Here is a 12,348-nt window from a genome sequence, read left to right on the forward strand (position 1 = left end):
CCATGATGATACCTATGTTCTCCTAGAATGAGTGCAAGTCACCTTGATTTTGTTTCATCTGTAAGTATAATTAAGATTGTATTCAACTAGTTACATCACAAATATGTGGTTAGTTTTTTTTGCGGGGAATTATGTGGATAGTTTGATATGGATGACTAACTAGTACACGATATTTATGATTTGCCGGCTCATTACAATTAATGATGATGATGTGGCAGCTACTACTATTGTACCGACCTTCGGCAATATATTGTTCCAAATATTTTGGGTCAAAGTTTGACCATAAATTTACCTAAATGATAACGCTCACACGTGTGACACTTATCAACATGGTCCAAACGCAGTCGATGTTGTTCGATTCATTTGCATGAATATTGCAACAGTTGTCATCTGGGTCGAGAGCCACGTAAGTATCCAGCGTCGTGTGTGTGTTATCATTTAGTACCACATGTGTGGGCGCTCCTCGTACGAACGGACACACGACGCTCGCCCGAATGTGTGGGTGGAACTTCTCTTCACCCACACGATGCTCGCACAGTGATAGATGGTAACTACAGTTGTGCATATGTGAAAACTAGTTAATCACACACGGCAACTATGGTTGACCATACATGGCAACTATGATTTGGCCACACGTGGCAACTCCAATTAGTTACACATGGCAACTAAAGTTAATCACACATGACAACTACAGTAATTAAACATGACAACTAGAGTTAATTGCACATGGCAATTAGAGTTAATTACACATGTGTTCACGCTCACGGGGTGGGGGTGAGCAGTTGCCACACAAGGTCGTGTGGGCCGTCGTAGTTGCGCCCGAACTTGTGGGCAATTTTAATATTCGCCCACACAGAGTCGTGTGGGCTAGCTCCTGGGTACGACCGGACGAGTCGTGTGGTCGGATATCCATTGTGCCACATGTGTGGCAGTTATAGGCGTCCTAAATTTATAACAAATAAAAAAGTATAAACTATATGTCATAAAAATTAGGATGACGCTACGTGTCCGCCGATGGATTATTTTCAAAGATCCGCCACCTTCACAGCCATTTGATCTGGCGTATTCATCAGCCCGGCTCTTTCCTCACAATTGCAACAAAGGCAGTGTTACGGAACCGTTTGCATATATTTCTTGTTGCGGAAACTTTTTCAACGGAGATTTTTGTTGTAGATTTATTTTAGCATTAACTTTTTTGAAACATGTGCGTCATTGCGGACGGACTTCTGCAACACAGATGATATTGCAGAATTTTTTCTCATCTTAATGTTTTTGTAACATGGACGTTGTTGCGAGATGACTTCTGCAACGTAGATGATGTTGCAGAAAAATGGCAGAGGCACGAGTCTAGTGAAGTAGGTCTTGGGCGGCTGATAGAGGTTGCATGTCGTCCGCTTGAACTTGTATCCGATGGCTGCGCGTGTGGCGTAACTATTGTCATGATCAGTTGGGTGATTCTAAATGGTGTTCCTCTTGCAACAAGGCATTTGTTGCAAAAAGTTATATCCTTTAATTTTCTGCAACAAAACCCTTGTTGCAAAACCTTTTCTTCTCTAATCTCCTGCAGCAAGACCCATGCTGCACAACCTCTTCTTCTCTATTTTTCTGCAATAAGACCCTTGTTGCAAAAATTACAACATCTCTGCCGCACCTAATTTTCCGCAACAAGGCGCATGTTGCAAAAATTGCAACAGATCTCTAGCTGTGTCGCGCACTCGTGCAGTCATCGTTCGCTGCCACCATTCTGCAACGACGATATTATTGCAAGAAAAGATGATGAAGAGAAACGTGCAAGGTCAAGCAGGACACGTGTCAAGCAGGGAGGCGGCAAACGCCCCGTGCTACATCTGCTGATCTGAAAAGATGTGGCCAGAAGTAATCCAAAGAGAAGATAAGGCAGCACCCAAAGAGGTGCGCTGGTCCACTTGGACACGCGTTGCGTGGGAGGCGGCGGATGGACGAAAGAAAATCCGCCGGTTGACGCTGAGAGTTTTTCTAAAAATTATACCGTGAAAATCCACTACTATAATTTTTGTAGCATATACATTTTATTTTGTTATTTATGTAGATGGTCAAACTTGGACTCAAAATACAAGGGACCTTAAAAACCCCGTAGGGAGAAACTACTTCCTATATTGTTTTTCTTTTGAGAAATTCGACACGTTATTGATTACGAACATCAATATACAGAGTTCCCAGTTGGAATCCGGAGCAGAATACACAGTACAAGAATTAACGTCAAACTCAGAAGATAGTGCTATCATGTCTCCTGAAGCATTCAGGAAACGGCCAACATGTCTGAAAGACAAAAGTGAGAACGCGGTTGCAGTCTCTTGATATATTGCTACCACCGGACCAACTTCCGTCCCGTCGAAGATGCCGTTTATTATTGTATAAAAAACAGATGTACAATAACCCGTAATTCCTATTATATAGTTGGACATGCTGGCGGAATGCGGATGCCACATGAGGTGAGTGTCTTGAGCAAGTTGGGGCGATTGATGTAGCCGTAGTACACCGGATCCTGCAAGTACGGGCAGATGCAGCCCTCCTGCTCCTGTGCCCGGAGGTTCGAGCAGCACAACGTCGAAGGTGCACTCCAAGGTTCTTCTTTGATGACTGAATCGCAGGGTGCAAGCATATACAACTTAGCACTACACACCAACTTTTGGGGCATCGCACCCCCTGCCACCACCACTACAAACACCACGCACATCGCCAACACCACCGATCTAGCCATGATCTTTGATGTCCGCGACTTATCTCTGTACACAATGCCCTTAAGTTGGTGTGGCGCAAGGTAAGACAAGCACACCACTCGTATTTATAGGCGCAGGAGCGAGGCAGGCAATGTAACGTCTCTAGACCATTTTTTAATAGAAGATTTGGGGCACCTAATCTTGTAAACCTAACTAATCTATATTTATATCTATATCTATCTATATCTAATATCTAATATCTATATCTATATCTATATCTATATCTATACATATACATATACCTAACTAATCTAGATATATACCTTTCTAGAGAGGAGACCCTTGCACGACTTTAGCTAACTGAAGGCCTTCAAGTGTTTATAACAAGGTTCGACGACAAGAAAAAAACAAATAACTAAGTTCGATACAGACCCACGGGGCCAAAGGCTCAAGAGACAAAACATGCACGACACACGACATGACCAGACTGACACATCAACGCACGATGACAGATCAATCTCCATGTTGGTGGCCCTCCTCCCTGAGAGCCTTTGCATGGTGTCTGAGTTTGCCACACATCGCCTCAATAGTAGATGCCTCTGTGGTCTTGTTTAGAGGTTTTCACAGCTATAAGAATGTGGTCATTTTATACAACGCATCAGCTAGGTGTTTAAAAAATGCCTTCGATAAGAGATTTTGTTTCTAATTTGCCATAGGGCACAGGGCAGCATAGAAAAGATAAGCCATGCTAATTTGCGTGGGAGACCCGTGAGCCTACCACTAAGGGTATGAAAAGCAACAAAAGAAGTTTGTGCCCAGCTGCACCTCATAACGTCTTGGACACATCCCCGAAGGAAATGAGCCAAGAATCATTTGAAGAAAATATGATTTGAGCCTTCCATTTTCCCATAGAGCGGGCACATGTCGTCCCCCACTATGTTCAGCTTCTACACTTCACACCCGATGGTAGTCTATTGCGCACAAGCACAACTGCCAAAGAAAAATCTTGATTTTGGTTGGAAAGTAATCTTGATTTTTGTTGGAATGTGTGCTTTCCAGATATCCATTGCTTGGAAAGGAGTGGCATTTTGATGTAGGAATGGTAAGAGAGCTAGTAGAAAACTGCCCAGATGGCTCAAACTTCCGATGAAAAGAATCAGGTTTAGCAGACAGATGAGTGTCCCTAAGCAACGCAACCAGACGACCCCATTCCTCCAACTCTAATGGCCCTAGGGAGCGACAAAACTGAGGGGCCCACCGTCCGTTTTGCGAATTCTCGCTGACCAATGGGTTTGGGTACCGCTAAACTGCAAAGAGTTATGGGAACTAAGAGGTAAATGGATTTGGTCTGAGCCAAACGTCCAACCAAAACACTGTGGGTTGGTCGTTCCCAATTTTGTGCACAACACCAACACGTAGCAGATGGCGGATCTTCGTAATTTATTTCTAAAATTATGATTTGTTATGACATGCGTCCATTGAAACTGGAGCATGTTGAAAGTACTTCTACCCGATGATGTCTAAGCACAGTCCTCCAACGCCCGTCAGAATTTTCGAGGCCCACTTGGCCATCAAGCAGCATTTCCTATGTTTGGTGATGATAATACCGAGGCCCCCAACCTCCTTTGGAGCACAGATGATCTACCAATGCACCATGTGATATTTTTGTTTCTCAAGTTATTTACCCCAAAAGAACCTGCATCTGGCAATATCAAACTTTGCATGAACCGCGTCTTGCAACAAGAAGAAACCCATGGTAAACATTGGGAGACTAGATAAGCAGGCATTGATTAGGGTTGTCTTGCCGCAAGTCGATTGGTACGTGCCAACACATGGTTCAACTCAACGGGCAACTCGATTGGTGATAAAGAGGAAGTCTTCAATGGTCAAATGCTTGTTGGTGAGCGGCATACCAAGATATTTGATTGGGAGGGATCCCAACCTGCGGTTCATAATGTGGGCTGCCCTCAAACGGTCCTCCAGTGGGTACAAGGAGAAGTACCCACTGCACATGACGTGCCTGACGGATAGGCTGACAGAGACAACATACGGGTACACTGGTGCGCCCGGCGTGCCGCTGACCCGTGTCGTGGTGAACCACACCGGTGTGGCGGAGCGCGTGGTGATCTCGATAAAAATAATAGTGTTTTTTTTTGCTGAGATCACCACACATGTCCTTTCTTCAAAAAAAATTGCATGGAGTTAGAAGACATGAACATTCTTGTTGTCTAATTTTTTGTTTTTTTATATTTTTCTTGATCTTACTATTCATGCAAGTGTATATGTGCCTAAGCTCAGAAACACAACCCTGGAAATTGAATTGACTTACGTCGATGATACTCCCTCCGGTCCTTTTTACTCTGCACATTGGATTTGCCGAAAGTCAAACTTTGCTAAGTTTGACCAAATTTATATTAGAAATTATTAGCATCTATAATATCTAATAAATATAATATGAAAATATATTCCAAGATGAATCTAATGATATTGGTGTTGTTATGTGAATGTCTGTAATTTTTTATATAAACTTGGTCAAAGTTGAATGAGATTGACTCCGGAAAAATCTAATATGCAGAGTAAAAAGGATCGGAGGGAGTAGTAAAGAAAATAAGTGCTTCATCAATTCATCATTTTGGTAAGAGCAACATCTTTTACTGTCTTTCAATTTCTTTTACTGTAATTCTTTGCTGCTTTTGTAGCTTAATGGAAAAGGTTCAGTTGGGCTTACACCTATATAGGCATTTCCAACAAAAAATAAGATTGACACATTTGTGCAAATACAAAAAGGAAATTTTAACTTTTAAAGGAATTTTTTAAATTTCCAAAGTTGACTTGTCATAACACATAACAGGTGAGCCATCTGTGTCCAAGTTACCAAGTTTGATTGCTATTGTCGGTGTATCTGTGGCCGTAGCCTTGATCATCATTCTGGCTCTCCTTGCTTTCTGGTTTTGTATCTGGAGACCACGGCACGGATCAGGTAAACGCTGGACTGTATAAACACATCTGTATTTCCTTCTTTTACTATTCTGAAGGAGGGATGCAATCTCACATGCCTAATTATTTTCCAGTACCCAATGGTCCAAGAGGTACAGATGATGTAGCTCTTGATAATCGTCCTCCAAATATTGCTTCGCCCATGACGCCCATCGGTTCAATTAGTCTTTCTATTATAAGACGTGCCACAGAAGATTTCTCTATAGGAAGAAAAATTGGTGAAGGGGGATTTAGCACTGTCTACATGGTATTAATTATTCTCGTACATTTGTCACAGATTGAATGAGTACTCCCTCGGTACCAAAATATAAGACGTTTTTTATACTCCCTTAGTATCAAAAAACATCTTATATTTTGATACAGAGGGGGTATAACAGAAGATAATACAATCATACATTCCAATGGCAACATGCAGTAGTAGTTAATTGTATACTGCATATATATGCTTAATCTACATCGTAACATGGTACTGTATAATCACCAGGGACAGCTAGACGATGGTAAAGTGATTGCTGTAAAGAGGCTCAATGCGTCTCTTCTTACAGATAAAGGCAAGCGAGATTTCTCAAGGGAAGTGGAAGTGATGTCAACGCTCACGCACGTCAATCTTGCTGAACTCCTCTACTATTGCCAGGAAGGAATTGAGTGGATACTACTCTACGAGTGGATGGAGAATTCAAGTTTGGATCGCCATATATTTCGTACTCGCTGCAATGCTGCCAATGTATCCCATGGTAATCTATCATTACAAATGTAATCCGCAACTATTCTCATCTATTTTGCCTCACACACAGCTATTTGGAAATGCAGGAGAACAAAGCAGGCCCCGCTCTTTACTGAATTGGGAGCAAAGATTGGAAATAATTCAGGGGATCGCTAAAGGTGTTGAATATCTTCATGTCAAGAGTGTCATTCACAGGGATCTAAAACCTGGAAATATACTTCTGAGTGATACGTGGAATTCTAAGATAGCAGACTTTGCCACCGCGAAGCTGTTTATTGATGAGGAGACAAATCCAACATTAGTATTCACGCCGTATGATTGAAATTTCCAACTCAATGTTTCATATTCAAGATAGACAAATAGACATGGACCATATATATATATATATATATATATATATATATATATATATATATATATATATATATATATATATATATATATATATATGAGTATTCCTTTTCCAGTTTCTCTATCCCCAGGAAATCAATTAACTCCATGTTTTGTGTTAAATGAAGAGGATATGCGGCTCCAGAGTATTCATGGGAAGGGGCCCTGACGTACAAGTGTGATGTATATAGCTTTGGAGTGGTCTTGCTGGAGATAATCAGTGGCAAAAGGAGAACAAACATGCCAATGCTCCTTCTACATGTAAGTTTGCTCATGATAAAACATACTCTAATTTCTTCCCACTGAAACGGACGCCACTAACTATGAACGAGTAATCTTTGTTTAGCACTTCAGATTGCTATACAGCAGTATCCCAACATACGTTACCCATCCACACATAGCCACATCGATAAACAAGCACTACTCTGTATAACCAAGTTTTTTTTCCTTGCAGGCCTGGGAACTGTGGAATGAAAGTAGGAGTAGGGAGCTTTTTGATCGGGAAGAGGCTGCACCTAGAGGTGAGGTCTTGTCAGGGCTAGCCAGATGTATCCAGATTGGCCTTCTCTGCGTGCAGCATTTGCCCGAGCACAGGCCTCACATGTCTGAAGTTGTGAGATGGCTAGCCGACACCGGCCCACGACCCCCTGAGCCATGGAGACCCACACCAAACAGCGGAGCAGCACCCGACACACAACCCGGACCGAGCAGGACCTTCTTACAGGGGCTATTTTGCTCGTGCGGACGCGCCTCCGCAAGCCCAGGCACGGAGGCTACGGTATAGTGCTCGGGTCTATCATGTCGAGGGTGTGGCAGTGCAAGAGAAATAAGCCTAAACTAAAACTTGAGGATGTGGCAGTGCAAGAGAAATAAGCCTAAACTAAAACTTACTACTAGTCCGGGTCCATGCCTATGACTTGCGGCATGAATTTTGTGTTTTATGTTTGTACTTTAACATATCGTCTATGTTTTCCTATCTGAATTCATGTTTGTTCAGAGTACGACGAGATTGTTGGGAGTTACTGCCAGGTAAACGATGTTTTATTCTTGTACTTTAGCTATGAGAACAATAATAATTGGCATAGCAAGTAGAAAGTGGGGCAAATGTTTTGTATGTACAACTTCCATACACCTCTTGTCGAATCCAAGTAGATATGGCCTTATCTGAATTTGTGCTTGTGCGAGCTACAGACAGAATTGTTGGAATTTTCTTATGTGAATAATAGTTGACGCACACCAAGTAGAATGTGGGGCAAATGTTTTGTATATGTCACTTCCATACCTCTTACCAAATCCTGCCTTCATGATTTGGAAACAATAGCAGACGTAACACTACAAAGTGAATTGCTAGGCAGGCCACTTGGCCGGGCACAGCATTCAGAGCTGACTCCAGTTCTCATGTGCTTTAAAAAAAGATTGAATCGAGATACTCCCAAGACGAGCCAAAGAAGAAATAAAAATACACGCACACCATGTCGGTGTGGAAAGACGCTAGGGGCAAATATGCCGGCATGTGGAGCCAGGCATACAATCATTTGACCATTTCTGTTGGGAATAGCTGACCACACTTGTCGCGTGGTTGCTAATAACTCCTGCCGTGTGGTTTATAAACTGACCTAACTTAATCTAGTTAAGCAGTATGGTTTTTTTTTGAGTAACGGCCCACTCTTTATTGATTAAAGTCCACAGAAAGTGGAATCACACGTACGTCATGAGGTTGGTCAAACCACACATGACGCTCCGGAGCTAAGTTTAAAGCAAACCTTGCTAACTTATGTGCCTCTACATTATTGTTCCTACTTTTATAAACAAAATTACAAGAAAAAGAGATACTTCTAGCTACAATTTCTTTGATGATTGCCACATGTTTGCCCCTGCTACCTTGCTGGATGTCAGCAACCACCTGCTTCGCATCTGAAGCCACCGCAAACTGTTGGAGAAGAAGGTCCTCAGCAGTGCATAGTGCCTCTCTGCACGCCATAACTTCCAGACTAGCTGGGTCATCCACGCCTTGCACCACGGTTGCTGAGCTTCCCAGATAATTTCCATTCGAGTCTCGGCATACCACTGCAGCTGAGCCACCTCTCCCTACTCTCACTGCCGCGTCTACATTGATTTTTGCATGATTCAAAGGTGGTGCTCGAGGACGTCTACCTGCGTTGACTGTGTGTCTCGCGGCTGGTGCTGATGCCAACTTCTTGTCCTTCCCATTAACAATTTCCAGGTCAGCCAGGTATCTTGATATGAAAGAGAATATAGTTTGTGCACTCTGGAAAACTCCCTCATGAATGGCTTTCCTCCTTACTGTCCATATAGCCCACATCGTCACTGCAAGTTTCACAAAATGGTCATGTGATAATGTTTCAATCTGTGAGAAAAGCCAAAGCTTTGCATGTCGCTCTATGTCGGATGCCACTGCTTGCACTACCTCCTCCTCTGATAAGGCCCAAGTGCATCTAGACATGGTACACTCACTCAACGAGTGCCTCCATGAATCTAGAGCCCCACATATACCGCAAACTGAGGTAGATGACATATGTCGTTTGGAACGTACATCTTCCGTGGGCAGCGATTGTTTTGATAACCTCCATAGGAACATCTTTACTTTGGCTGGTACTTTAATGTTCCATAATGATTTCCATTGCTTCTCCTCTCCCCTCTCACTTGAGGTACTCGTTGATCCCTCTAGCCATGCCTCCCTTCTTTGCTTTGTCGCCACCAACATATTATACGCAGATTTTACTGAGAAATGACCCTTCTTCTCAAAGTGCCAGCACCAAAAATCCGAGACATTACTTGTGCACACGGGTATTCCTGCTATCACCGTTGCGTCGAAAGGGAAGAACACTTGGCGGACCTTCTGCATGTCCCAAGATGTCGTGGTGTGATCTATCAGCTCAGTGACACGTTGAGGTGGGTCATGTTTCAAACACCCATATGGTCTCAACATCTCATCCCTCAGCAACCAATTTTCTGACCATATCATTGTATCTTCCCCATTACCAATTCTCTTTATCAGGCCCTGAGAAAGAACGTCTCTTCCATCGACTATTGCTCTCCAAATCTGGCTTGGATGGGAACCCAAATTTGCTTCTAGAATTGTTTGCCCCGGGTAATATACCCCCCTCAGAATTCGGGCACTCAGCGACTCCGGGTTCTGCAGCAGACGCCATGCTTGCCGGGCAAGAAGTGACAAATTAAAAAGTTCAAAGTCTTTGAAACCTAAACCTCCCATGCCTTTTGGTTTTGTCATCTCTTTCCATGACACCCAATGGGGTTTCCTCTTACCATCCTTGCTGCCCCATCAAAATTTCCGGATCAGCATATTGAGGTGTTCACAAAGCCCTCTTGGTAGCCGAAAGCATGACATGGAATACACTGGCACGGCCTGAGCCACTGCTTTGACAAGCACTTCTTTCCCTGCCGTGGACAAAGTCATCTCAATCCATCCTTGGATCTTGCTCCAAAGTCGATCCTTCAAGTATTTAAATGCTCCGTTCTTTGATGATCCAATATCAGATGGCATTCCCAAATACTTTTCATTCAAGGTCTCATTGGGGACTGCAAGTATTCCTTTTATTTCTTGTTGTACCAAGTCAGGAACCCCTTTGCTAAAAAATATAGATGACTTTGCATAATTTATCTGTTGACCTGTGGCTTGGCAATATATATCCAAAACCTGGTTTACCTCATTTGCTCCCACACTATTGGCCTTGAAAAACAGCAGGCTGTCATCAGCGAATAAAAGATGGTTTACTGATGGCGCCGAGGGTGCCACTTGTAACCCACTCAAGTTGGATGACTCTCTTCTAGATTTTAGGAGGCACGAAAGGCCATCTGCTGCTAACAAGAACAAGTATGGGGATATTGGGTCCCCCTGGCGGATTCCACGAGAAGGCTGGAACTCCTGTAATTTCTTCCCATTAAACATTACTGAAAACTGTACTGAGCATACCAGATTCATCACAATATCCACCCATCTTGCATTGAAACCTAGTTTTAACATAATGGCTCTGAGATAGGGCCACTCAACTCGATCGTATGCCTTCATCATATCAAGTTTCAGGGGCACAAGATTGGTGCTTCTTTGCCCTATTGCGTTTCATAAAATGCAAACATTCATAAGCTGTGATAATGTTGTCAATGATTAACCTGCCAGGAACAAAAGCTGATTGCTCCTCTGAAACAATTTCTGGCAGCACTTGCTTCAAACGATTAGAGATCACCTTAGATGCTATCTTGTAGAGAACATTACACAGACTTATTGGCCGGAACTGAGTTAAAAGAGTAGGATTTTTTTACCTTCGGGATAAGCACCAAGATTGTTTTGTTTATGCACTCGGCTGATTCTGTCCCATCCACTATCCTTAACACCACCTTAGTAATCTCCTCACCGCATACATCCCAATGACGCTGGAAGAATTTGCTGGGAAGCCATCGGGCCCCGGTGCTTTTGTGGGGAACATTTGATAAAGAGCTGTCTTGACTTCTTCCTGTCTATATGGCGCGTTCAAAAGATCGTTCATAGCTTGTGTTACCTTGACCGGAACTGTATCTAGTACCAAGTTCATGCCTTGCACTCCTTCAGATGTATACAGAGTCTTATCGAACTCGTTAGTCATCTCCTCCATCTCAGTTTGATCTGTGGTGGCATGCCCATCCGGTCTTTGCAAGGATTTAACCTGGTTCTTTCGACGACGACGACTTGCACGTAAGTGGAAAAAGTATGTGTTCTTATCTCCATGCGCAAGCCACTCCAGCCGTGCCCTCTGTCGCCATAAGATTTCTTCCCGATGATAGAGCTCCACAAGACGATCCAAAATCTTGGTCTCCAAGTGAGACGGTCCTGTTCTGCTAGGGAGCAGTCGAAGGGTTTCCAATTCCTTTTTTAATCTTTGTATCTCTGACCGTACACTGCCAAAATGCTGCCGATCCCAATTCCCGAGGTCACTAGCCACTCGGTGCAATTTGTCTTGCATGGCCTGTACTGTCTCTCCTTCGGACGCCGCCCAGGAGGTTCCCACCAGGTCGAAAAGTGATTGGTCACGCTCCCACATCAGCTCATATTTAAAACCACGGGGCCCTCTGCTGCATGCGCCATGCACGTCGTTGATTATCAGCTCTATCGGCACATGATCCGAGCCTGCTGCTGTTCTATGTTTCAGTTCAGAGTTTGGGAATGCTAGTGACCACTCAGGGTTTACCACACAGCGATCCAAACGCACCCTGGTGAAGGTGCCCCCTGCCACTTTCTTCTCGAAGGTCCATGTCAAGCCCGAGTACCCAATATCAATAAGCCCGCAGGTGTCCAGAGCATCTTTAAAAGCTTCCATCTATGCTCGAGTGCGATTCCCCACGCCATCATGCTCGGACGCATGAAGCACTTCGTTAAAATCTCCCATTACAGCCGGGAAAATATCTAGTGCTACCAAGCCTTAGGTGCTCCCATGATACGGGCTTCTGGGCTGTCGGATTCTCGAATCGGACGGCTCTCAATTACTTGGCAACACTTGTAAAAAAGCCTCCGAAACGTCTAAA

At 43.5% G+C, this 12,348-nt stretch overlaps 2 protein-coding genes across 2 annotated transcripts; one reads left to right on the forward strand and one right to left on the reverse strand.

The window, feature by feature from the left end:
* Nucleotides 1-4,581: 4,581 nt before the first annotated feature.
* On the forward strand, nt 4,582-11,029 carry LOC125538278 (cysteine-rich receptor-like protein kinase 44). Its single transcript, XM_048701552.2, has 8 exons — nt 4,582-4,821; nt 5,399-5,411; nt 5,735-5,943; nt 6,181-6,397; nt 6,507-6,732; nt 6,939-7,071; nt 7,265-7,423; nt 10,970-11,029. The coding sequence occupies exons 1-8, from the start codon at nt 4,582-4,584 to the stop codon at nt 11,027-11,029; spliced, it is 1,257 nt and encodes a 418-aa protein (XP_048557509.2).
* A 148-nt stretch (nt 11,030-11,177) lies between these two features.
* On the reverse strand, nt 11,178-12,143 carry LOC147987342 (uncharacterized). Its single transcript, XM_087542352.1, has one exon. It carries the CDS (start codon nt 12,141-12,143, stop codon nt 11,178-11,180), a length of 966 nt encoding a protein of 321 aa, XP_087398478.1.
* Between the last annotated feature and the right edge of the window lie 205 nt (nt 12,144-12,348).

The sequence above is a fragment of the Triticum urartu genome, chromosome 2A (genome assembly GCF_056163025.1).
Source record: "Triticum urartu cultivar PI428250 chromosome 2A, HENAU_Tu73, whole genome shotgun sequence".
Classification (NCBI taxonomy): Eukaryota; Viridiplantae; Streptophyta; class Magnoliopsida; order Poales; family Poaceae; genus Triticum; species Triticum urartu.

Coding starts and splice junctions, on each gene's coding strand:
- LOC125538278 (XM_048701552.2), top strand. CDS start 4,582: ATGGTCAAATGCTTGTTGGTGAGCGGCATACCAAGATATTTGATTGGG. Junction 5,944..6,180: donor GATTTAGCACTGTCTACATG/GTATTAATTATT, acceptor TATAATCACCAG/GGACAGCTAGACGATGGTAA. Junction 6,398..6,506: donor TTTGGATCGCCATATATTTC/GTACTCGCTGCA, acceptor TTGGAAATGCAG/GAGAACAAAGCAGGCCCCGC.
- LOC147987342 (XM_087542352.1), bottom strand. CDS start 12,143: ATGGAAGCTTTTAAAGATGCTCTGGACACCTGCGGGCTTATTGATATT.